Source organism: Labrus mixtus, chromosome 2 (assembly GCF_963584025.1).
Source record: "Labrus mixtus chromosome 2, fLabMix1.1, whole genome shotgun sequence".
Taxonomy (NCBI): Eukaryota; Metazoa; Chordata; class Actinopteri; order Labriformes; family Labridae; genus Labrus; species Labrus mixtus.
This window is the reverse complement of record NC_083613.1, coordinates 27376953-27403619: the sequence shown is the minus strand read 5'-3', so window position 1 is coordinate 27403619 and position 26667 is coordinate 27376953. Positions and strand designations below refer to the sequence as shown.

At 41.3% G+C, this 26667-nt stretch overlaps 2 protein-coding genes across 4 annotated transcripts in view; both read left to right on the top strand.

Moving 5' to 3' along the window:
• The window catches only part of dlc1 (DLC1 Rho GTPase activating protein), an 84711-nt gene extending 75241 nt beyond the window's left edge, over positions 1-9470 (top strand). For all 3 annotated transcript variants that reach the window (XM_061059616.1, XM_061059626.1, XM_061059635.1), the window contains 9 exons: positions 428-607; positions 2076-2235; positions 3202-3409; positions 3892-4108; positions 4477-4591; positions 5584-5799; positions 7037-7254; positions 7390-7563; positions 7660-9470. In XM_061059616.1, coding sequence (XP_060915599.1) covers positions 428-607; positions 2076-2235; positions 3202-3409; positions 3892-4108; positions 4477-4591; positions 5584-5799; positions 7037-7254; positions 7390-7563; positions 7660-7759 — 1588 coding nt within the window. In that variant the 3' untranslated portion in view covers positions 7760-9470. The remainder of the gene's footprint in view (positions 1-427; positions 608-2075; positions 2236-3201; positions 3410-3891; positions 4109-4476; positions 4592-5583; positions 5800-7036; positions 7255-7389; positions 7564-7659) is intronic.
• Positions 9471-15029: 5559 nt separating this feature from the next.
• Positions 15030-26598, top strand: lonrf1l (LON peptidase N-terminal domain and ring finger 1, like). The gene is made up of 12 exons (XM_061059609.1): positions 15030-15773; positions 18130-18248; positions 19106-19228; positions 21262-21459; positions 21572-21785; positions 22071-22176; positions 22285-22399; positions 22504-22625; positions 22733-22891; positions 23078-23240; positions 23452-23604; positions 25005-26598. Exons 1-12 carry the CDS (start codon positions 15137-15139, stop codon positions 25161-25163), a joined length of 2268 nt encoding a protein of 755 aa, XP_060915592.1. The 5' UTR covers positions 15030-15136; the 3' UTR covers positions 25164-26598.
• The last annotated feature ends 69 nt before the right edge of the window (positions 26599-26667 follow it).

The following is a 26667-nucleotide window of genomic DNA, read 5'->3' as shown; positions in this document are numbered from 1 at the left end:
AACACAATAGAAAGACAAACAGTGGGGTAAAAGAAAGAGTTTTCCATTGAAAGTGACAGCAGAGGATAAACTGGGGGACACGCCGAGACTTTTCTCCTTACGTAATGCTGCTGAAAACGCTGGAATGCTGCTTGGTCTCCATGGCGATTGTTGCTGTTCCTTCAGGAATCCACAGGCAGAGTTACATTCGAGGGGCGTGGGGTTTCATAGTCTCTTGGCTAGTCTCTTGATTGATGTGTACATAAATCCTTCTAATCCCTGACCTGATCATTTAGCACAGAAAACTACAAATACTGAGTTTGTGTTTACACAAAAGTATGACACATAAATGAGGGCTTAGAGAGCTATATTTTTTTATCAACCCATTCTCTTCTTCTCAAAACTCAATCTGTGCTGTCTGTCCGTCTCTTTCCCTCCTTTACTCCAGACCGCAGAAGCTTCGCTGGCCAAGCTTCCAGAACTCCCATCGGCCAAGCTTGGCCTCGGCCCAGCTCCAGATTAGCAGCCAGTCAGTGCTACAGATGAATCTGCTGCAGAAGCTCTCCCTGCTGCAGCTCACTGCTCTGCTGGAGAGACACACCCCGACAAACAAACATGGCTTCAGCTGGTGAGTGGACAGAGATTACGTATTGAGAACAGGGCAGTTTTGTATGTGATCATGTGACATGCCCTCAGTTCTTCCAATTACTCCTCCTTCCATCCCAATCCGTCTCCCAGTGCCATCCATCTGCAGGTTGTTATGTAGCACGGTGACGGCTGTCCACAGAGGTTGGGTTTCACATTCTTTTCCCAGGCCCATAATTGCTGGGAAGGGGTGTACATTGTCTTTTTCTCAACGGGGCAATCATGGCGCTTCACACGCATGGTGTTACAGGAGCTGGAGGCTTGAAAGATCAGTCCCCAGCAATTATCCGTCCACCAATATACCCTCTCTACCACCATGAGGCTATTGATGTGACGTCACTTCATACGCTGTTTGTAGTCATCCAGTGGGATCTAATATCCTCCCTGTTACTGTATCTGTTCAGAGATTTTGAAATGATTCCAAGACTTAGCTTACATGACAGGAAAAAAAAACATACATAAAGATTCTTCCAATTTAAAATAAATAATGCAGACAGAATTAATGTGAACCAAACAAAATCAGCACATGCAAAGCATTGCCTGTGTTTTGGCATCTTTAGATATTTTTCTACTTTACAGTTTCCAATGACTGAAACTATCTGAAAATGGCACATCACATCATCTTCTTGTATTTTTCCACTTTCTCTGTTCATTCCTCCTTGGACAGGAATAGAAAGTGGTTTGACCCAGGCTTGTCTTATGACAGGCTGGCGCTCATTGAAAGACAGAGGTGGGAGACAGAGACCGCTGGAGGCCCACACATATTCAGAATTCCGTGCCGAGATCATAATGTGCTCCTTTTCCATCTTTTTTTCTTCCAAAGTGCGGTTCTGAGAAGCACTCTCTCAGTCTTTGGACTCGCTGTCACAAAGACGAGCTTGTCCCGAGTCACGCATAGCGTCTTTCTGCTAAACACACTCACACCCATGCAGAGAGATGCACGGCCATAAATCTGAGGGTGTATTCTTGGGAAATAGTCAGAGTTGCATGTTTCAACTCTGAGGTTGTGGTTGCACACTTGGTGTTCACTTGCATCCAAATACAGACATACACACACAACAAATAGTGACACAGACACTTTGCACGGATGTATAAAGCGGTGGGATCCTCCCCTTTTAACACCCAAGCATACAACCTCCTCCCCGTCTCCATTCTCCCCTCACCCTGTTTATCCTCCCCCCTCATAAACCTGGAGACAGGCTTCTGGTTTCCTCCTTCCAAACACAGAAAACAAACACATATACACAAATACTTTGGTATCCTGACTAACTGCTGAAATTTGATTTTGTCTTGTAGAGTTTTGCCATCGATTTTAATTTAACTGACAATTGTAAAAAAATAAAAAAATAAAAATAAAAAAACCTGTTTTAGATGGTGGTGAATCTGGATTTCTTGACATTTGAATTGCATGGCTTTTTCTTATTGTTTGTGTATTTTTGTGTGTGTTGCAGGGCTGTGCCAAAGTTTATGAAGCGCATCAAGGTGCGTGACTACAAAGACAGGAATGTGTTCGGTGTGCCACTACAAGTCATCGTCCAGCGGACGGGCCAGCCCCTCCCTCAGGGAATCCAGCAGGCCATGCGCTACTTACGCAGCCAATGCCTCGACCAGGTAACACAAAGCACACCAATAAACTCACATTTGTACATATATGTAAACCTGTGCATGTAATGTATTCGCTTGGACATATAGCACCAAATTCCCTGCCAGTCTGTCAGTTAGCTTGAAGCACTATTTGCAGTTTCCAAAGGTTAAAGGAAAACCTTTTCTTTAAGGTACTGGAGTTAACTAACATTCATTAGGACATCAGTCAGATATTCAGCTATGGATTTTCAAAGGACGTTATATAAGAACTAGCATTGGAAAAATAATCTGATACCCGCATTGTGAGCGTGATCCTGTCCACCTTTTTCTCTTCTCTGTCACACATCTGCTGAAGCGAGGAGGCCTGGAGACAGTCAAAGTGTGCAGCTGTCAGTGTCTGTTTGTTTTATAAGGAAACATTATGAAAGATTTATTTCAGAGAGCGTGTGCACATTCAGGATGGAAAAGAAAAAAGAGGGAAGACGGAGAAAATAGCTGTTAATGGTCGGCACAACAGTAAATGGAGTGATGTTTTTTCATGTCAAAGCGGGACAAGGCGCCTCTGTTTGAGAGTGGTGAAAGCTCATGGAAAATATTCAGGCCGGGCAAGCCAACGGACTTTTGCTCTTTTCCTCCCAAGCTTTGCCCTTTCATACAGCCTTACAAGGCCACTGATGAGGTCCTACACGCGCTGAAGTATTCAGCGAAATGCCTTCTGGGTGTTGCGTAGCCTCTTGTAAATACAGACAACAGGATCTGTAGTGATGTAACCATATTGACTGTAAGCTCTGGATTTGAGTATAAGTCAGGAGTATTTTCAATGAAAACAACCTGCTTCTTTAACAGACTTTTTTTTGGGCACATGAAACAAATTTTCAAACGGCTTAATAATAGGATCAAAACGAGACTAATAAGGGATTTATAGTTCAAAGCTGACTCGTCAGGTTTCTCTGACGGAACTCTTTCTCTGTTTGTCCTTCGCTCTTTTTCCAGGTGGGTCTTTTCAGGAAATCGGGAGTCAAATCTCGCATCCAAGCTCTCCGCCAAATGAACGAGGCCAGCGGCGCAGACGGGGGCGGGGTCAACTACGAGGGCCAGTCGGCGTACGACGTCGCAGACATGCTGAAGCAGTACTTCAGAGATTTGCCAGAACCCCTGCTCACCAGCAAACTGTCCGAGACCTTCCTCCAGATTTATCAGTGTAAGTACACAGGCTTATAAACAAGATCTTTTGGAGACAGACACATGCGGTCACACGTGCCTCGACTTCACAGCCACACATCTGTAAGAGGATTGCATTACGTGTATTGTTTTAGTGCTGCACATGCTTGCCTGCAATTAAGCAAGAACTTGTGAAACTGTGACAAGAACACAAAGAAAGATAAGTGCAGGAAATACCTGCGGAATGAGGGGATATATGTAATACAGTATTACTTAAGGAACTGTTTATATAAGGTGAAACCAAACCACTCATGTATGAAGGAGGAAGCGTACATGTACACACACATACAGGCTTATGTAACACACTTATCATTCCTGGCAGGTGAGGAAAGACGCATAACAAACCCCTTATTTTGTTATCCAGCAATGCAAAAACATCACATAGTGTAGCTGTACATTAGTTATTAGTGGTGGAAGTTTCATATGATATTAAAAGTTCCCTCCCTCTCTCTCTCTATTCAGACATGCCCAAAGAGCTCCGCTTGCAGGCTGTGCGCGCCGCCGTGCTGCTGCTGCCCGACGAGAACCGCGAGGCTCTGCGGACGCTGCTGTGTCTGCTGAGCGACGTGACAGCCAGCGTGGCCGAGAACCAGATGACTCCCACCAACCTGGCCGTTTGTCTGGCCCCCTCCCTGTTTCATCTCAACACTCTGCGCCGCAAGGAGAGCTCCTCCCCGAGGTTGGTCTCCGACACAGTTAATGCAGGAGCAGCTTACGTAATGTGTGATTTTTCTGTACATTCAGAAAACAGGAAACGGTCGCACAAATGAAACAAAAGAGCAGGATACCGTAGATGGAGGACAGAGAACAAAAAGGAAGAGAGCAAAGCTTGGAGGAGGAGGAGGAATGGAGAGAGATAGAGGAAATAGAAAGGTTACATTAACATCTTTAGCCAATTAGGAAAAGTCAATTTTGTTCCATTTTTTAAAGAAGGTTGAACTCGTTATTTCTTCTGACCCACAATCAACCCGTTTTCGTTCTTATGTCGACTGTCTATGGATCAATAATGGCTGCTGTTACTTATGGTGTCCTACTTTTGTCTCACAGGGTGATGAACAGGAAGACGACACTGGGAAAGCCGGACCAGAGGGACCTGAATGAGAACCTGGCTGCCACTCACGGCCTCGCACATATGATCCAGGAGTGCAGGAAGCTCTTCAGGGTCAGTACTGAAACATCAGTGTGTCGTCTCACTACGCTTACTTCACAAAGTTAGGACCCGCAAAGAGACACTCAGATCTATGTGGCAAAGTGCCAACTTAAGGGATGAAGCTGCTGAAACACTGAATGTCACCTCTGGCTGGCTGCAACAGGTCGCTGTCAAACACCTTGTTTCCACTTGTTTGTCCTGTAAACAAACACATCATCCTCGTTACGTAACTCTTTAATTCAATGTCATGTTGTCATCTGCTCACGCGATAACAACATCGAGAAAAGGCTCCACCTGTCCTTCTCTTGTGCTCAATCTGACTTTCCTTCATAAATCCAGTCTGGTTCTGTGTGCCCACATGGAGGGAACTTTACTGCATTACAGGAAATAATCAGCAAACTACACTTTTACTAATCCAATTCCAATCCCATTTATCCTAAAGTTATGCCGTTGTGCAGTACAAGCTAATAGGGTGCATACCGTGGGTCATTACTGTTCAAAGTTTGATTAGATTGTAGGGGAGCTTCCTGACTTCCTGTCGTGATCACATCACACACCACCCAAACTCAATAAGCTCCTGAATTATCTTCTCAAAATTAAATCTGTATTTGCTCGTAGGAGGTCATAAAAATAGGATGAGCTATGAAATATTTGACAATAATATACATGGAGTCCCTCTATGATCGAATGAAAATCCTTTTCTTAGATTGTAATGTAATTAAACCTGAAAGATTGCAGATAAAGAAGAGACGGAGAGAGAAAAAGGGGATATAATTAGCTGGGGAAACAGGAAGATTAGAATATTGTGATCTATGTTCCTGTTTTTAATTGTTGCGCAACCTTACTGATCGAAATCTAAATAGCAAAGTTAATTATCAAGTTCTCACTGAAGCTTTCACTCCCAGTCAGATAAACATTATTTGTCTATTATACATCCTGCCCACAATGAAAGGATTTAAAAAAAAAAAAAACCTCATCCTCTTCCTTCTACTCCTTCCCTTCAGATCCCAGAGGAGATGAATCGCTGCAGGAACTCTTACGTGGAGCAGGCGCTGCTGCCGAGACGCTTGGAGGAGCTGGCGGGTGAAAACGCGGCACAGGGAGGTTACAGGGCCTACCTCCGAGACAGCCTGGACGCCCTCCTTAAAGACGCCAAGGACAAGTTTAAAGGATATGACAGCTGCTCCACGCCCGAGCACGCCGAGCTGTCCTGTAGGAAGGTGAGAAAAGCTCTTTCTGTCTCAGGAGATTTTCTTTTTTTTCGACACATTATCTGCTCAGTCAGTGTTTGGTTGTGGCAGAGGCTGAATACAGTCTTACATCTGCAGCAGAAAGATTCATTAAGAAGGGAAAAAACAGACAGCCAATCCTTCTTTAACATGTAAACAAGCAACTACTCCTGAAGCGCACACTGTCCTTTTTAACTCCATGGGTTTCCTGTCTTCTAAACTCCTCTAAATATCTCATGGAAAACCAGCAGATTGGGTTTCCTGTATAGAAACGCATCCGTGTGAAACTGGCCTGGCCCTTAGCTTCTCCGTTCCCATCCTTGTTACGCTGGACTCTCTCCCAGAATGACATCAGCCTGACATAGACACACAAAAAACATACACAACCTCCAACGTTATCCCAGGCCTACATTTCCGGAGTCTGGTGTGCAAAGGGCCGAGCGTATGAGGTTATCTTTCCTCATGTTTGAGGAGTCACAAGGCGAGGAGTGTGTGTTCTTTATCGTCTGATGGCAGAACGGACGGAGCAGCTGACTTGGCTGAAGGGCACCGGGTGGTTTTCTGAAGTACAGACCGGCTGTTGTGAATTCAATCTGGATTTCTAATTTTCTGTAAATAAGACTAATACGATTAAATATCCTTGTGGAACACTTACACAAGACGCTCGAGGCGCTTGTATTTTTTCACCACTTGCTTCCCACTTGAACAACAAGAGGGAGAAATAATCAAACTAAAATAACGTCCGGGTCACCTTTCCTCACTTCATATTTTTCTCTGGTCCACCCTGAAGGGCTTAACGTATATTTAAATGTCACCTCTAAGTGCTTTCAGCAATCAAATAAAGACTTAAATCTGCCGAATCAAAACATTGATGACGCACCTTTTTGTTTCTTGATGTGTCCAAAAACATTTTTGCAACGTCTTCAGTCACTCAAAACTAAACTCTATGAGGCTTCAAGCGTAATGTTGGATATGCCAATCTATTAAATACAGATGTTTTGTGTTTTTGTTCATGTTTTTTTTAACAATTTTGTTGGAAAACAAAAATATACAATATCTCCCCACCTGTCCTTCTCTATATGCGACACCTGCGGTCAATCAGCACTACTTTAGATGCGTTTCTAAACAAAGGGCCCTCCTGTGATCAACAAAAAAAAACAATTATTTACATATTGAGAGTGAATAGTGTTTAATGTGATGGGCTTTTTTTTCCCATCTGTTTCTCCAGGTTCATGACGGTTTCCCTCTGCGACTATGGAAGGTGACGGTGGAGTTGCCTGCAGGCGCAGAGGAAGTCTTGACCAGGGTGCTGCGGGAGCAAGGCCACTGGGACGAGGACCTGCTCGAGAGCCGGGTGGTGGAGACCCTGGATGAGAGGACGGAGATCTACCAGTACGTCAGGAACACCATGGCTCCACATCCCACCAGAGACCACCTGGTGCTCAGGTAGGCAGCTCTGCTTTGCTTCTCTTCATCTCTATCCATCCTCCTCTTTTTTTTTTTTTTAATATATATCTTTTTCAATATTCTGCTCGGCTGAAACATTGTTTTGTAATCCATACCCTTTACTCTCCTCTTCAGAACATGGATGACAGACCTGCCAAAGGGAGCGTGTGCTCTGGTGTGTACATCCGTTGACCATGAAGGCGCACCTGTCGTAGGCGTCCGCTTAAACGTCCTCACCTCACGCTACTACATCGAGCCCTGTGGGACCAACAAATCCAGACTCACATATATTTCCAGGATCGACTGCAGGTGAGAACAAAGAGCAAAGTTCTGTTTTCAATCGATGCTTATTATCTGATCGTGCCATGAGCTGACACCACAACTCTTTTCTGTTTTTTTTTCCAGGGGTCGTTTCCCAGAGTGGTACAACAAACTGTATGGACACTTGTGTGCTGCAGAGGTGGCGAGGATACGTGACTCGTTCACTGTCTCCATGGACAAATAACATGGACAACAGAAACTGTCTGTCCCAAAACGGACTGTTGGATCCTACAGAGGACCGGAAATGAATCATTCAACCCATCCAGGTTGAACATGTTCCCATTTAGAGGACAAACCCCTGATCCTGGATTGAAGGACTGTTCTTGCAGACTGATTTTACCGTTTAAAAAAAAAAAAAAAAACACTCTGTTGGGGCTCTTAGTGCGCTGCTGCACGTCACACAAACAATTATCTGGGCCAAAGGATGTGACGTCGCCGATAACAGGATGTGAGGTTTCATCGAAAAGGGTGCTATTGCTTCTGAGAAGTAACGGAGGATTCAATAAGTGTGTGTGTGTGTGCGCGCGTGTGTGTGTGTATGCTTGTGTATGTGGTATAAGCAGCAAACAGTCAATACATAAATATTCCTCACGCTGGTTTCCAGTGGCAGCATAATGTGTACATACAGTATTCTGTTCACAGTAAGGCTCTGTGTCCGTATGGTGTTACCTCTTTTGGTTTCTGTTACAGTAAAGCACAGGAGGTTTATTATTATTATAGAAGATAATATTATGATCAGCTGATTGATGAATCCATTGGTGCAGAAAGATGTGAATGTGCTGACTGAATGGAGACAATAGACAGGATGTGGTGAGGTGACAGCTGATGGCACAGAAGGTTAGGGTGTTAGTAGAGAAAGGTAGAAACAGATGAGGACGGGTGGCTGGCTCACCAAAAAGAGAAAAAAAAAACATCCAGAACAGGAACCTAGACAGGAAGTCAAATCCAGTTAGCTTCAATGAGGTCATTAGTTTGATCCATTTTGTTGTTGAAGTTATAATATATAACAAAATATACATTCATTCATTAACATTAAAAACCAGAACAAGCTGTGTTAGAGAAAGAGGCACACCAACACAGCCGAAGTGAAAGACCAACAGATCTAAAGTAAAGGACCAAATGTGGATTTTGATTAAAGGAATCTCCTCCCCATATTGAGCTTTCCCTCACTAGTAGAAAGTTAGAGTTAGAGCACCGTCAGTTCACCTTCTTTTATCGTTTTAAGCTGTTAACACTTGTATACATGTAAAAAAAATAAAAATAAAATACTTATATGGAATTCACAAAGATAGAACAGAAAAAAAAAATGCACAGAAACCTCGGGCTAGTCCTATAGAAGATGAGAAGTAAGCAGAGAAACAATGGTCCTTTTATAAAGGTGGAGATTTTACAGGTTTTACTGTAAAGGAGAGGGCGGATTGAATGTTTGTGTGATTTCAAAAGAAGGAATTAAAAACAACTCTCTTCATGTAAGCTTCTTTCTCCGTGCTGTCGTATCAGTGTTTTTAAAAAAAGAAGTCAAGATGAAGGTCTTCATAACTCTCTGAAAGTCGACCTTTATTTAGTAACGCTCACGCTTTAATCTGAGGACTCGCATACGGCATGTGGAGCTGTATGATTAATACTCTAAGCCATCGTTCATTATTGTAAGCGTCTGTACCCTTTAACTGTGTTTCTGCCAAATAATAACGCATGACAGTGACAGTTAATTTAAACAAATATATTTATACCTCAGATATATGTTTGTTTTGTATCATACGATGTTGTGTTATTTTATTGTAAATGTTCAGCTTTGTGTTACTGAAATGAACAAATGTTTTATCTTTTTTATTAATATTATTTCTGTACAGGTTAATCAAAGTGCACTATTAAATGTATTAAAATAAAAAAACAAACGTGTGTGTGTGTGTTATGTGATAATGGGTCAACCACACCACAGAACAAATCCCTCGTCATCTCCTCAATCATTTCTTTTCTCAACAGTTTGTTGCTTTTAGAGAGAAACCAACTCTACATTTAACCCCGTGGTTGCCTGAACACCACATACACAACCCTTTCTGCCAATATCCCAACTAGTAGGTCCATGATTGAGCTGTAGAGGGAGGGCTGGGGCTGGGGGGGGGGGGGTTTGTGTCGCGTGCAGTGGGGGTGTCAACTGGCCCTGTGGATGGTGATGTCACTCTTTGTTTCTTACATAACAGTTTCATATAGCAGAACACAATGGGCTCTGTTGTACCACAGCTGGCCTGGTCTGGACTTGGCAACGAGAACGTGGGTAGGCACGAAGTAAAAGGGGGTCCAAGGGTCAAAGTGTGTGTGTGGGGTGGTTTGATCACATGAAAAAACAAGAAAATAGCTGCGCAGTACGACGGCTGTCACATGCTTTAAGTATTCTGTCCACACTCTGCTTCAGTTGAAAACACTGTAATTATCTATCAAATGTGTATTTACATAACTCGAGGACGGGTACTTTCCACATGCCTACATTGTGACAGCACAAACAAGTGATAACTTGACTGGGAGATGCCAAAGCACGGCATACATTAAGTTCCACTCTGGTGGAAAGAGAAATGAACCAGAGCATACATTGCCACAGTTGTATGAATGTTCCTGCCTTTGTACATTGCAAAGGCAGGAACAGATTTCTCTTCACCATTTGTTTAGATAATACAAACCCCTACAGAGCATTAATTTCTCTCTTATTCTATGTGTGTGTGTGTGTGTGTGTGTGTGTGTGTGTGTGTGTGTGTGTGTACTCTCTCCAAGCACTGGTATGTTTTGTGCACTGTACATGTGTACATGTTTTTGTTGGGAACCCAAACACCTCTAGGAGATTATGCAAGGCCAGATAAGGGAGCCTGAGAGTCAGCACCAGGGCTGCATTCCTGCACCGCTGTTTGAGAATCAGCCGTGGAAGGTTTCCCACATTGATAAATGAACATAAACGTGCGACTGCATGTTTTCATGTACGTGCAGAAGGATTTACACGAAATGCTCTCCTCATTGTGCAACATTAAAAAGTTAGAGGGTTGTTTCTGGATGCATACCAAGTGTGAATTTTCAGGGTTTTTTAAACATTTTGTGATTATAATTCAGCACCTCCTGCTTTGTTTTCCTCCACCACAAGTGCGCATTGTGAAAACAAATGATGGCCTAGGCTGTAAAGGACACCAAGCTTCAAGTGCATGGTTAAGAGCTAAAGGAGACTATAGGATATTATACCAGCTCATTGGTCTTCACTGCATCATACGTGACATCCCCAGCTCTAACCTGCCTGTTGCACATTGACAGACAGTGAGTGGTCGTGTTTGGTCAAAAGACCTCAGGCGTGAAAAATATCTGAAAGGAACTCAGGGACACATTCGTGGACTGGAATGCTCTGATGATGGATAACTGGTGGTATTGTTGTGGCAACAGGAACGGTATGTCATCACGATAACACGTGTTATCGACTCGGTTCAAGAGTCAACAACATGTCAGAGGAGGACACAGAATCTAGTCACATCATTTCTACATTTGACCTCATATCATCCCTCGTCCATTTTGATGTTCATGCCGATGGCTGGAAGTAGAGTATTGAAGTTTAGAAAATATAAAGATCCATTACTAAAGTGGTGCTGATAAAAAAAAACTGTTTAGTGAGGCATGGAAGGTGGCTTCAAAAAATGCATCCACACGCACTGCTCAGGTGATACAATCACTTGTAATTATGAAACAGGGCAGAGTCAAACACAAGGAGAAAGAGGAGGCATGAGCAATAATGTGGGGAAACACAAATTTGGAAAAGAACTATATCAAAAACATCATCCTGCTACTTCCTATAAAACTTCCTATGAGTTTTTCCATTTCTTCTATTGCACATGTTTTGTCATTTTTTGCTTTATATAATTGATCTTTTTCTGTTTATTGTATCTTATTTAACTTTCCTGACAACAGGAGTACTGCTGTTCACAAGCTTTTTACTTTTATATTCTATTTTCATGTTCTTGGTTTATTTTGTGTGTTTTTATGTGCACCAGAAGGGCAAGACAAACGCTGGGGTTTGTAAACCGACTTGGCAATACACATGATTCTGATACAAATAATATAGCAATAGAGCATTTTAAGAGAACTAGGTAACCAAAGGTAAAAATAAAAGAATTGTTCACATTTTCCTTATTGGGGGCGCCTGTAGCCTCGCAGTTAATGCCCCATGTACTGAGGCTTCAGCACTCGAGAGCGGGAGGCTCCTTTCCCATTGTGTCTGTCCCCAGATTCTGACTCTATCCACTGTATCTAAAATAAAGGCATAAAAAGGCCAAAAATAAATCTTTGATTTTTTGTTATAATAATAACAAAGTTCTTCATTTGACTTATTTATTTTTCAATCTCTGATTCCCCCCCCAAAGAACTACAGTTATTAAGCGTAACACCATCTTCATAATTTTCTGTCTGAGGGAAACTTTTAGCTGATGTCTTGTTGAAATGTCTTGATCACAACACCAGGGGTCGCTAAACTACCCAAGTCACAACTGATGACTGTGCTTTGGGTTTCACAGTACGACACTGCCATCTTGTGGTTGTATAGAATAAAATAAGTAGGCCCACATATTTTGCTTTCAAAGAATAGAATAGAGTAAATAAAGTAATTCTATTCTATTCTATTCTTTGAAAGCAAAATACGTGATCCTACTAAGCATGAAGTGGATATAGTGCTCACAGGCACCACACACGGTCATATTTCATAGTATGCTGAATTACATTATTGTGTCTTGTTGTGTTACCAAAACACTAAAAATTGTCATTAAACTTTATTTAAAATGTGAATTTCTAAATATTTTTTTAATCAGAATTTCTTCCGAACCATGTCTGTGTAGGTTCTCAATCATCCACGTCATGGTAAATTCGAAGTTTGATCCAAATGCAACTGGACTGGTTGAAGTTCTTGAAGACGTTTCAGCTCTCCTCCGAAAGGCTTCTTCAGTTCTAAACTCTCTGGTGGACGGAGCTAGAAGCCTCTGTGGACCATTAGCAAGCGAAGTCTGTGGGTCGTTGGAGTGCCATGTTCCAAGTTGGGACCGGGGCTTCAGTTGTTTTGAAAGACAATTCAAAACAGCATTGTAGGTTGGTGAAAGATGGTGTCTCTTGCGACCCATGTACAGAGGCTGTTGTCCTACAGGCGGTCAGCCCAGGTTCAAAACCTACCTGTGGCTCCTTTCCCGCATGTCGTCCCCCACTTTCTACCTTCGCACCGGAAGAGAGAGAACAGGATAAGAAAACAAAAAAATAACATTTGTTCAACTGAATTAACAAAATAGTACTCTGAGTTGCAGTGATGATTTTAGTTCCTGAAAGTCAGAAGAACTGGTCAGAAGAACCAGTGGGTTTTAAACCACAATGACTAGGATTTCCAAACCTGAGACATACGTTAACCCATAATGACCAGTGGGCGACCCTGAGTCTAACTCTTCAGCTTTTGGCAAAGTAGGCTATGTCACAACGATTTCTAGTTTTATTTTTTTCTATTTTGCTTTTGAATAATTTAAATTAACTAACTATTAATTTCATAAACTATCTTTTTCACAACAAACTCACTTTTTTTATGTCCCAGAGAATTGTCTTGTTGGTATAGTCACTGGCAGGCCATTCTTCTACTCTACTTTAGTGGAAGACTTTAACCACTAGAGGGCAGTATCAGTTAACACCACAAAGAGCTGCATCATCTTCACTTCCTGTGTGACCTTAAACAACCCTCGTGCCTCAAATATGAACTTGAGCCAATCGCATACACACCTCCCTATCCATGAAGCAGACTTCATGTATCTTTATTCAAGAGAATTTTGAACAAACGTAAAAACATATTGACATAAGCATATTGACGTATTGACACACGTTGATAATTCACGGATATAACAACATTTTTTTCACAATTTGGGAAAAATAAAATAAATTTTGTTAAGCACTTTTCAGAACAAGGGATTTTAAAGTGCTTCGTGTAGAAACATACATTAAAACAAAGCATGAGAACACAAACAGCAACGAAAAACACAGACAAAACAAAAATAGCTACAACAGAAACAACCAAACAACATCAATGATACCCCAATAGTAAAAGACCACAAACAAGAACAAACAATAGGATAGGACAGGCCTACATCAGGAAAACAAACACCATAAGTACCCAGGAAACACAGGGAGCTACATATATGAAGTGTATCGATGTGTTTTCAAACAGGCTTCACAAGAACACCCTTTTAAACTGTTCAGGATAATAAATAATCATTTTATATTTGTTGTAGCTTTTTCTGAATGTATGCATCAGTATTTTAACCATGCAGAAAGAACTGTGCAAACATGCAACCATAGTGCTCGGGTAGATTTTGAAATTGGAATAAAAAAAAGCCCATTTTTTGTTAAGGAGAATTTTTTTCCCAATAACCTTTTCAATTTGCTTTAGATATGTTACAAGTGAGTCAAAAGATTATTACGCTGTTTTCACTTCAGGGGCTCTATAGGCTACTGGGTTGGATATTCTAGTTTTGCAATAGCTTATAGGGTGACCTGAGGATTTTATTCAGTTATGAAAAATAACTGAAAAGAAGTTTATGTTCAATGAGAGCTGACATTTGATACATCAAACTATGTTTCTGCATGATCCGAATAAAAGGTTAAGATACATTTTATTCTTTATACTTGCATATATGCATTTAAAAATAAATGAGGCTGGGTGTTTATGTTAGGGTACATGTCTATGTCGTTGTGAGTAACAAAGTAACAAAAAACAAATACCAGACAAAGTTTTTGTGCTCACATACCTAGACTTAGACTTTCTTTATTGTCATTCAAACTTGTACTTTACAGTGCAGATAAGAACGAAATTTCGTTGCATTTGACTCGATGTAGTGCAGGATAAAAACAGCAGCAAGTATTCACATAGAAAAACAAGGTGCAGCTATAAATAGATATAAAAAGAAAAGCTATGTATAAAAATTACTATACAGATAAATATATTGCACGTTTGTGATGTATGTTATATTGTATTTTACAGTCCAGTGAGGTAGTCCTGTGTGGGGGTTTAAGGGGGAATGGGGGGATTATTTTTTGTATTCAAAAGTCTTGTGGCCTGTGGGAAGAAGCTGTTACAGAACCTGTAAGTTCTGGAGGCTGCGGAACCTCTTTCCAGAGTCCAGCAGCGGAAAACAGTCCTTGGTGGGTGGGTGGGTGGAAGGAGTCTCTGCTGATTTTCTGAGCAACATACGGTTACATGTTGCTATACTGCTATCTGAGTTCGTGTTAGTTTAATGCGGGCTGACTTGAATAAACAGCAGCGTTGTGTTACATGACGCTGTCGGTCATTCTCTACGTCGCCTCCGTAGTTATGAAACTTTCTAACGCAGGTTTTGTAACTCACACGTCCCGACCAATCACGGCGCGCCTTTGTTGTTCACGTGACAGTGTTTTTTTTTTTTTTTTTACGTAACGACCGGGTGTGTGTATGAAAAAGTCACTTTGCTATACTGTCAATGACTGTGGTAGCTATAGAAATGCATACACACGGCACCAGAAGACAGACTAAAATCACATGTTAAATTCTTTTTACACTACGGACGCTACAATGTCGCTCCAACAGGAAGCGGGTGACGCGCTGGAGGAGAGGAGCGCCTTCTTCATCGGTGCCGACTCGGACAATGTGTCGTTGGAAGAGGACCATCACCAGCTTATTCTACAGAAAGCTAACGCGCTGGCATCTGAAAACTGCCTAAAAGATGCCATTGACTGGTTTACGTTGGCTATGCGCTATGGCCCCATGGAACCGGAACAACTAAGCACTTTCGTGGACTGTATCGTCCGCAACTTTAAGAGAAAAGCGGCTCGGCCGGACGCACTGTCGGGTCAGAATCAGGACGCAGGGTCCGACTCCAGGGACGAGGTGTTCGACTGTCCCAGCTGTCGTAGCTTTTTAGGTGAACCCATCACCCTAGCCTGTGGACATTCGTATTGTAAAAGGTGTTTACAGCGACGGCTGCTCTCTAAGTGTAAGCTGTGCAGGGAGACTGTGCGGGGAGAGGAGAAGGCGAATGTAATTCTTTGCGGACTTCTAGAAAAATGGTTCCCTGACGAGCTGAGCAGGACGAAAACGATATGTGAAGTGGAAGGGCTTTGTAGAAAAAAGTGCTACAAAGAAGCTGTGTCGTTAGCAACCGATGTCATTCAGCGTGGTAAGTGTCCATGACATAACCTTACATGCATGCATCAAGAACAGGGGGTGTTTTCTGGTGCTGTATCTTCTGCGCATTCTTTCTACTAAATGATTTTATGTTATTTTTATTTTTTTTTTGTGAAAAGATGTATCATTGATGTATAATAAGTAGCTAAGTAGAGTAAAGTCTACTGACCAACATTTTAAAACCAGTACTCATGTGTTGTACTCCTGCCACTCTCCTCCCATTGGCTGTCTGGTACCATGGTACGTGCCGGTTACGAAATTTCACACCCTGCGCATGCGCACTCGGTGCAGCTTGCATAAGACAGGTTATGACATATTGGTGCAGGTTTTGTAACTTATATAGTGGGCGGGTGTATGTATTTTTTTAATTGTTACGGCGATGATGAGAAAGCACGTTTCATAAATGTTTGAAGTAGGGATTCATGCACTGTGTATGGGTACATTTGAAAGATAAAAAGGGCAAGCTGGTGGTCAAATAAGACACGGCCATACTTCAGGGTGGCTCTTGTAACACAGGTTTATGTTATGAAATGATAAAAAAAAATAGGCTGTGTCAAATGCTTTATCGTTCAAAGGCACCTACAAAGATAAGGATTTGGGCCTGGATCTTTCATAACACGTGCAATGGAATAAAATATGATCTTTTCTCTGTGGAACAAAATGGTTTGATGTGCCCATGAGCAAAGCATCGAAGGCCAAGTTTAAATGAAAGAAAAACCCATCTATTTTGGAAATTCGTTTTCTAAAAATACAATTATAGGCTACATACATGATTTTTTTTTTTATTTAGACCCCTAGCTTCAAACAAACTATGGTGTCTTTCTACCATTTGCTTTATTATTCTGCATGCGCCCTGAAAAACACCCCATCATTTATTAATGTTCGAAAGCAGGGATTGGGTGTCTGTGCAGCAGTTAGACACATTTCGATATCCTACACTCAAACGTCTCCACAGGCCTGGATGTGTGTTCTGGACCTCCACCTGATTTATGGGTGCTTATGAAAACGTCTTTGGTATTTGGGTCAAATGATATAACACACATAACCTCACTGTGTCTGTGCTGACTTTTGTATTGCCCGCAGGATATTTAGAGATACTGTTTTCCATGAACCTTGTCGCTAACGGAAGGCCTTTCTTTTCATACAGTTTGAACTTGACTTAATGGCCTTTATATTTTCACGGACAAATATTAAACATAATAACCCCTTGGAAAAAGTAGATGCACATTGTGTAACCTAGGCAGACTCACCATACCATTCAACACAAATTCCCCTGTTACTGAATGGCCAAATACCCTTTCCCCCATTTTAACTTCTGCCCCTTCAAATAAACTTCAAGACAATACATTGAGGTGGTTTAAAAAAGGCTTAATGAGCATACTGTATTTGGCATGGCACATTCTTGAAGATGCAGAACTCAGTGAGTTTGTGCCGCAGTGTGACCGCCTGCTTTGGACAGCACCGACCTTCAGTACTGCAGACAGCCTGAGAGGCAGAACAGACTGCTCTACGTATTCAGGGTCTCTTCCCTGGCTTTGTGATGTCTAGACTGCCCCCCCCCCCTGTTGTCCTGTTTACATTAAGATCTGCCATGCATCAGAAAAATGATTCTCATTTGTCTCAAATTGAGGTAACCCATCACTTGGATTAATGGTATGGCACGCACTGGCAAATCACAGCTCAGGCAATGATGGGGAAAAAACTTGAGGAACCTTTTGATGGAATGTCTGTAAAATTTAGCCCCTAACACAATTCATTAGTCAGTTAGTGCAGTAGCATGCCCGACTGCTTTAAATCTTTAGACTCGCTTTGAACAAGTTGGCATGGATGAGTAACTAAATGAAATCTGACATTTCTGAAGCTAACCACATCCACACCGGATGTAATGAAATGTCCATGTTAGAATCCAAACATGTTGTGCCTCATAAATGAGACATTTCTGAGAGCTTGGAGATTGTCTAATCTTTTCAACAATGGCAGTTTTTAGGTTTTAATTCTTTCTTTCTTTGTGCAAAAGGTAAAGTGTAACAGAAGTATTGACAGGCAATTTATTGTCTTTGGCATAACTTCCAGACGACTACGTTGCTCAGTTAAAACACTCTTTGTGTTTGTAATGGATTTGTGTAACATATGACTTGCAGGAAACAACAGATTGTTAAGTCTGTCTGTTAAGGTTAGCACAGCCCACCCATGCAAGTAGAAAAGAAAAGCATCGTGCTACTTGTGCTAATATTATAATAACTCACAACTGGAAGTTCATTCCAACTCAATTTGCTTTCTCAATTGAATAAAATCCACGTTTTGTTTTTGTGAATAAAGGGCTTAAACCTCTCTTCATTTTCCCTCAGATCCAGAGACGACAGCATTGGCACGGCTATCCCGAGCTGAGGCGTACATGGCTCTGAAACAGTACCGCCTGGCTTTGGAGGACACGGAATTCTGTCTCGAGTCCAGTTGTTCTACTGAAGTAGGTCACTCACTGATACCGCAGTCACTTTTATCCCACCACACAGAAATGCCACGGTCACTTTTAGCTTGGCATTATAATGTCAGGCTGTCTGATCACCGTGCTGTCAATGGAAGGAGGATGGTGGTAATGCCATGTTGCGTACAAGTGCTCACACTGATACCTTAACGCTCAAGAATCTGGCATGGGATCAATCTGGTATACCACTCAGCTGATCGTTTCTCAGAAAAAGAGTATTTTAAGACGGGGCTGCACCCAACGCCACAGATGCACATAAGCACCCAATGTGTCATGTCATTGGATTACGGTAGCAAGTGAATGTAGATCAGTTCACTCACGCCATTGATATGTAAACATGTTTACTCACTAATGCCTATTATAGTTCAGATACACGCAAAAGTGCATCGCTTGGCAGTTAATTCACAGAATCAAAAGAGATTAACTTCTTTCTGAGGAACTTGTTTGTATGTTGTTTACAAATCCTATTAATTAGTGTTCTACAAAAAAAACGTTCTCATATTGGTTAGGCTAAGTTACAAAAGAGTATCATGACTGAAGAAGATCAGATCACATCTGAGATTGGTTTGGGGCAAGGCCATTAAAAACTACAAGATCGGGAACAGAGGACGACATGTCTGGGTTGAAGCCTCCATGGATTTTCTTAATTTGTGAAATAAAATATATGATATTAAAGCACATTCATTGGTCATTTTGAATGACACTCACCATAATAGGTTTGAGAATGGACTGGTGATGTTTAGACAGTATGTTAAATGGATACAAAATTGTAGTGTGTACACATTAACAATTAAACAGAAGTACGATATATAATCCTGTTCTTCCATCTGCCCTTTCAGGCTATGTTTAGGAAAGCTATGGTTCTGCATGAAATGGGCCAAGTGGACGAGTCTCTTCAAGCCTTCCTCCAGTGCCTGGCTGTGGACGAGGACTTCCCCTGTGCGAAGAGACAAGTGGAAAAGGTGAGAGGAAGTAAAGACTCAGTTGTTCTCCAGTCTGGCACTTCACTGAGATGAGGTTCCACAGTGTTCTCACAGTATTTACTATTAGAGGAAGGGATATGGTGTGAAAAAGCATGTTGTGATTTTTCCTTTTTATGAAAGTATAGCTTGTTCTATTCCTTTGAGGAGTCAGGGCACAGTGCATGAACGTGCCAACATCATGACTGGATAGCAGTGGACATGAAGCTTTCCTGTTTGTATCTTTATTGCACTCATATGTATTTTTATGCTCTGATAGAGACAATCGGCTTTTATACTTCATTGACTTTATGGAGCCGTCCTTCTATAATAGCAGGGATATTTAAAATCCCACTAAGACTTAAACTAGAAACAAGAAATGCTGTGTTTTATAGGCATTTTGATGACAACTCCCTTTGAACTGCTGTGTTTCTAACCGCATTTGCATCATGCAATGTTCCCAATGCTTAGAATCACATTATTCTGAGCAACAATATTTGTCTAAGCAGCGGGTAGATCTAATCAGATGGACATTTGTCATTTAGAAAGTAGAAAGACAATTTCTAAGTTGGCCTGTGCTGAAATTAATGTTTCATGCTGAGCTACAGCCGTCTATTTTTGTAACATATTAGAAACGCCAAGTAAATGGAAAAACACAATAACGTTCTCAGCTAGATACAGAGATCTCCAACCATATCTGTTCCGATAATCAGTCATGGAATTGCATAATTGTTGGCAGGTCAGGTCTTGTGACTGCCTATAATGACATTAGTACTACATAACAGAAATAACACAGTTTTGCTGTTGCATAAGTGACACGCAGATGACTCATGTTAGCAGCCCTGCTTCAAATTCCATGAGAACCACAAAGTTTATTGCTGATGATGAAACTTCTTCAACTTACTTTCAGTTGATATTTTCTTGAAAGCTTTGTCTCATCATCACTGAGTCATCATTGTATAAGGAAGAGTACATAATCAGATTATTCAGCTTCCATTTTCACATGGTGTGTGTGTGTGTGTGTACTGTGCCTGTGTGTAAAACATTGATTCGACCTGTTGGTAAGGGTTACTGGTTATAATGGCATCATGTCAGAATCCTTTATCTTTCTGATCCTCAAGAGGGTCACTGCCAGGCTAGACATCAATCTCCAGCAGTGTGGGAGCCAGACAGCGTGCATCAATACACTGTCACATCAAGTTTGTGTATCCTCCAGTCACAACTACAGTCTCTAAGGCCCTCCCAATACACATCGAAGAAAACAGCAAATTATAATGGAATACAAACCGACAACATCCATCCTTGTCGCCCTCACTTAGAAATGGCAAGGCTTCAAACAATGCTTAGCATATGGTTACATATGTAAGAGTGTCTTAAGCCACAGTGTTTTCAGAACATTAGCAATAACTTAAGAGGGTTTCTTTGAGCAGAACTCTGGTATTAATAGTGCAGATCTAGAGGAGAAGGACAACGTTGTGTCAGTATGATAATCTGTAGGTCAGAGAGCAAACTTCATGTCTCTGTAAGATTGGTGGTCTTTGCTTCTAAGACAAGAACACTGAGTTCAAACTGAGGTCATGCCGATATCTACTTTGTAAATAGCACAAGGCAACCGTTTGAACAAAGTCATCTTACTGTTCTTACTTACATTCTCATGGACAGGTTTGTTCTCGCTGGTTATTTAAATGATTACACCATTGTTTAGTTTAATCTTTTTTGTCAATAAAACCTCAGAGAAGACAAACGGTCTCAATTTCTCTTCTCACAGAAAAAAAAAAAAACACATTTTTCACTGTATATTTTAAATGCATTTTTTCCCCCTACAAAATCCAGTGGAATTAAAATATCACACTCGCTTAGATAAAATATTACCACATACCATATGCTGCACAGAGTATGGATGCTTCCTCTTTGCATTAATGGACAATCCCATATCCTCTTTTACTCCTGTGGTGATACGTTGTTTTTAAATATAATTGTGTGAATTGTCTTCGATAAAACTGGCTTCAGCTGACAAACGGTCTCCTTTGTTACAGATCCTGTGTGACCTGCTCTGCCCTGATGACGAGAGCGTCAAAGTCGGCGTACGGGAAACGACTCAAAACACATCGCCTCGCTTGCGCAGTAAAACCCTTGTGTCCGATGCCCAAACTCAACCGCTGAGCCCAGTCAAAAGACGACACCAACAGCAGGCCCGAGCCGCCTCAGCACATCCTCCCCTGGACAACCAGGAGGTACTAGACCATAGAGTGATGGTATCATGATGACAATGAATTAATCAAATGCTTTTGTTGCCACATGTTGATTAGCAAGCCTCTTAATCTTTACTGTCCTGTTGTTATTCAGAAACGCTGGGAAAGTTTTGATCGACACGGCCTGAGCAGAGCTCATTCACTCAGAGTTCACGGCTCTGATTGTGGTGAGGAGGGACTGAAGAGAGTTTGTTCTGCTCCTCAACTGGGCGACCAGGAGAAGGGGAGCCTGCTGAAGAGGAAGTTATCAGCGTCAGACACAGAGCCCTGTTTAGTGGCTAGTGGAAGCAGCAAGCATAAAAAACAAGGTTAGTGACCAATCCTGCTATTGTAGGGCTTTCTCTTCTTCATGTATTTACATTTTGGTCATTTTGGTTCTGTTTTCAAACCAGTTGCATCAACTTGAGTCAAATACTATTAATGGTACTTTATAGGTGGATGTTATGATCCATAATCTTTGCATAAATAAATGGATTTGGTCTAATGGATTGCTTAACATTTATTTCCCAGATGCAAGATAATTTGTCTTAGCTGTTTGGGAAATATTTAGTAAAATGCTTTTTTTTTTTTTTTTTATCTTTTGTTGACTTCAGGTGTGGCACACGGTTCAAAACAACAAACTGCCAAAGCTAAAACCTGTAGAAGTGTTCCTGAGGAGCTGCTGGACCCCATTGACTTAGAGTGCTCGCTCTGCATGAGGTAAGCTCGCAAGCATATATTTCAACAAACGTGCAAACTCTGTACACTTTCGAATAGTTAAACATTTAGAATTCAAACTTAAATGTTGCATCTCTGTGATCTGCACAGGTTGTTTTATGAGCCTGTAACGACACCATGTGGCCACACATTCTGTAAAAACTGTCTGGAACGCTGCTTAGACCACACCCCTCAGTGTCCCCTCTGCAAAGAGAGCCTGAAAGAGGTGAGAGACAAATCTTTGCATGTGTCAATTCATGCATCATGCTAGCCAAATATGTGCTCCTTGTTTGACGTTTTAGTTCTCATCTTCTGTCCTACTCTCTCCAGTATCTCGCATGTAGGAAGTACAATGTGACGTCCATCTTGGACACACTGATCAAACAGTTTTGGAGTCAGCAGAGGGCAGAGAGGACTAAATCGCATCTGGAGGAGACAAAGGAGCTCTCAGAGTAAGCATTACCGTTACTCATCTGGTCGATTCAAATGTTCGATCATCTGAACGCGGAATGTTGAAAGGGTCTAACGTGTTTTCCTCTCCTTTCCTCCCTCTGTGCAGTCTTACGAAAAATGTGCCTATCTTTGTGTGTACCATGGCTTACCCCACCGTGCCTTGCCCCCTGCATGTCTTCGAGCCACGTTACCGCCTCATGATTCGCCGCTGCATGGAAACAGGCACGCGGCAGTTTGGAATGTGCATAAATGATCCCCAGAAAGGGTAAGCACGCAACAATGTGGGTTACTGAACCATCAAGGACATGTGTTGGATTTTCTCTTTCTCATTTTGAACCCATTGTTCTCTTTTATTCCCAAAAAAAAAAAAAATCTCAAAAGGGATTACTGGCAGACACTGCAAAAACTCAGCTAAGATTAGAAAAATAAATTGTCGTTTCCTTCTGTGCAGGTTTGTAGATTATGGCTGCATTCTGACCATCAGGAGCGTTCATTTCCTCCCCGATGGACGCTCGGTCGTAGACACCATCGGAGGAAAACGATTTCGGGTCCTGTCGAGAGGAATGAAGGATGGTTACAGTACCGCTGACATCGAGCATTTAGAGGATACAAGGGTAAGAATTATAATGGATAGTGTTTGAATAAGATTATATACACTGTCTTATGCTTTAAATATCATACTAGAGTCTGTATTTTAAATAGAAACTCAATAGGGGACGATTATGGGTGGGGTATCATTTTATTTGACATTGAGTCAACCTTTATTGCCAGAAATGTTTACACAATACAAAATGACTGACGGGTAAATTCTTCATTTTCTCAAAGGTGGAGGACGGCGATGAGCTCGAGAGTCTTCAAGAGCTGCACGATGAAGTGTATGAACAAGCCCGTGTGTGGTTCCAGAACCTCAAGATCCACTTCCACAACCAGATCCTGCAGCACTTTGGACCAATGCCTGAACGAGAGGCTGACATCCAGGTACATACCCAGCAACATGTAGACGTTTCCCTCTTTGTGCCCACGTCAGATTATGTTGGGATTACATTGTAAATAAATAATATTTTTGGGATCATAAGGCCATTTTATCAATCAGAAAACCTGCTGAAATAGTAAACTGTGAATACGGTCCTTGTTTAATAATCAGAGTGTGAAGTCATGTCGGTTAAATGGATCAGAAAGGGATGCCTTGTCCCATGTTTTGGATATATATATATATAAGACTTATTTGTAAACAAAAATAAATGAAATCATCAAAACCTTTATCAGCTGAGTTCCTCATAAGCATTAATATTCTCCACAACACTCAAGGCTTTGTTGATCTGTTTAACTTCATCTGACACAGACTGCAGATTCTTCTTCTAAAGTTAGATTATCTCAGGACACACTAGACTTTCAGGGGAAGCTACAACACCGTGCATTCACATGACTCTCCCGTTGTCTGTGCTCAGCTCTGGCTCGCAGCCTGCGGCGCTCAGAGGGATTACAGCTCCAATGTAAGGACAACCACGGGGCGGAGTCTATCGACAATATAGGCTAAAGAGCTTTATGGGTGCCTCATACCTAATCCCAGCAGCAGCCCTGTTACGTCACAAGAGTGTCACGAAGGGAATACCTAACTGTACCATGTGCTCACAGACTAGGACAGTAAATCACTGACTGGATTTTTTGGTGGTATCTTGTTTTTTTTTTTAGGAATCAGTGATATTTTCGCCAATGGCTATCGCGCAAAATGTAAATCATACCCAGGGAACATTATTTACTTCAAATCCTCGTGGTGTTAAGCACGTTTTGTAACTGGCTCAGCTTTTCAAGGAAATGTTTTTGATTTTTTTTTTTCCAGCTCTGACGCAGCCATGTACTGCATGAGCAGATTGCATTACATATTTTTTTTTGAACTCATTCCTGGGTTGTGATGTATAGATGTTATGAAAGTGGCTTTATCAACCATCAATACAAAACAAATACTTTACTCATGTGATCGGACTTCCTGGAGTTTGTATATACATAATGGGAATTTCATGTTTCGTGTCAACAAATCTTTTAAAAAACTATCAAAGGAGTCGATAAATGTGATAACAGATTCAAATGTTGATATATAATGAGGGCTGAAGAGGCTTCCAACAGTTAAATTAATTCAACAACAAACCAAAATCTAACAGCTCAAACCTCTGAAAGTCAGTTGAACTGGAGATGTGAGGGTATTGTTTTTTGGTGAGTTATGTTGAAGATTGGCACAAGGTTTAACTGTGAGAAAGCCAAAACCCAGTGCTTGAACACCAGAATATTTCAAAGGTTAAACCTTGATGTAAACCTTTCTAATGTGGAGTTTTTTTGGTGACAACAAAGGTTTTATACTATTTCCTTCCATCTTTTTCCAGGCGACTCCTAATGGTCCAGCCTGCTGCTGGTGGCTGTTGGCCGTCCTACCGATCGACCCGCGATACCAGCTCTCTGTCCTCTCCATGACCAGCCTCAAAGAACGCCTGGTGAAGATCCAGCACATCCTCACATATCTGCAAAGCATCCCAAGCAACTAGAGCTTCCTTCTCCTCATCGAACACAGACACCATATGGACTTAAAAAGAACTCACACTGAATCAGCATCTCAACAACCTTTTTCTTTGTTTTTATTTTTTCTCATCCTTTGACATTTCTTATGACTTACTACAAGACTCCTCGTTTAACAGGCTCCTTGTATTAAGTCACAAGTCCAAGCAAAAACCCCCCTTGAGCTGTGGATCAATCCAGAGATACTCCCTCTGACACACATTGTTTTTGTTTTCTGACTGTTAACAATTATTTAAAAAAAAAAAACAAGACCAATGTGACAGCATCTTTTTTTCAACCACACTCGTTCATAATGCAGTACATTTTCACAAGAACTTCCCTGAACAATCCCGTTCAAGCGAGAGGAGCGGTGGAGGAGGACGACAGAGAGTAGAACATGTAACAATCACCTTTGAGTGTTCCTTATTTATAGAACTTTTCCGAGCTCAACTGAAAAGAAGATAAGTCGTAAGATATCTTCTGATAATGCAGAGGGCAGAGACGAAATCCGAAATGCTGAAAGTCTAAAACGTGATAGCCAGAAGTGGTTCAAAGGTACCATAGGAGAAAAACTCAAGTGCAACTACAGGCTGGTTAAAGTATTAATTTATCTCTTCCAAGCAACCAGTTTTTTTTCTTCTGACTTTTCCATCATGCTTTTCACGCACAACTTCCATCGCTGCCTCAAAGTAGAGGCGAAGAACCTTCCTGCTGAAAGAATGAGACCATGTGTGCTTATCCTCAGCGATTTTTCGCCTGCTGCCATTTCTTTCCCCTCTTAACATCTGACCAGAGGAACTCTCATGTCCATGAAATCACACACAGTTAACCTTAAGTTGGCTTCACAGGCTTCCAGACTTTTAGTTTGTTAAAAACTTTGGGGATTTTGCAAAGAAGTATTACGTGTGTCCTCTTTAAACCAAAAGATTCAGCCTACCCATTTATTTAACTTAAAATTAATTTGTAAGTTAACGTTTTATTTATGCTTTTTAGACCATGTGATGTATGAACAATTCTAAAGGGGTCTTGCAATATTATAACAATTTGAAAGAAGTCAAAAACAGCATGTTTTCCTCCAGTGAGTTGGCATTCTTCTTCACTCAAAGCTGCTCAATCTTCTCGGAGGAGAGGACGGTACCTGCAACTGCCTTATAGCATTTTGTATGGAGATTTGAAAAAAAAAAAACACAATGCGTTGGTGTGGCTACCATTCCTTTTTTGCCATAGTATGAAGTATATATTTTTAATGTGTGTGATTTTTTTTTTTCTCTTAGTTTGAGACACCATGTGTTCATCCATGTGTATATACCATTTCTTTAAGGAAAGTCGAGTCAAAGCTCTTTTGTGTAAATCATCTGTAAAAAGGCTTTTCGGACAGATGTTTTAAGTTATCAATTTATCAATAAATGCACTCTTTTTTTTCAATCTGAGCCTCAGCGTCAAGTATTTTACAAATGAATAAGAAGACATGCAGCTTTTCTGTGATGGCGTGCT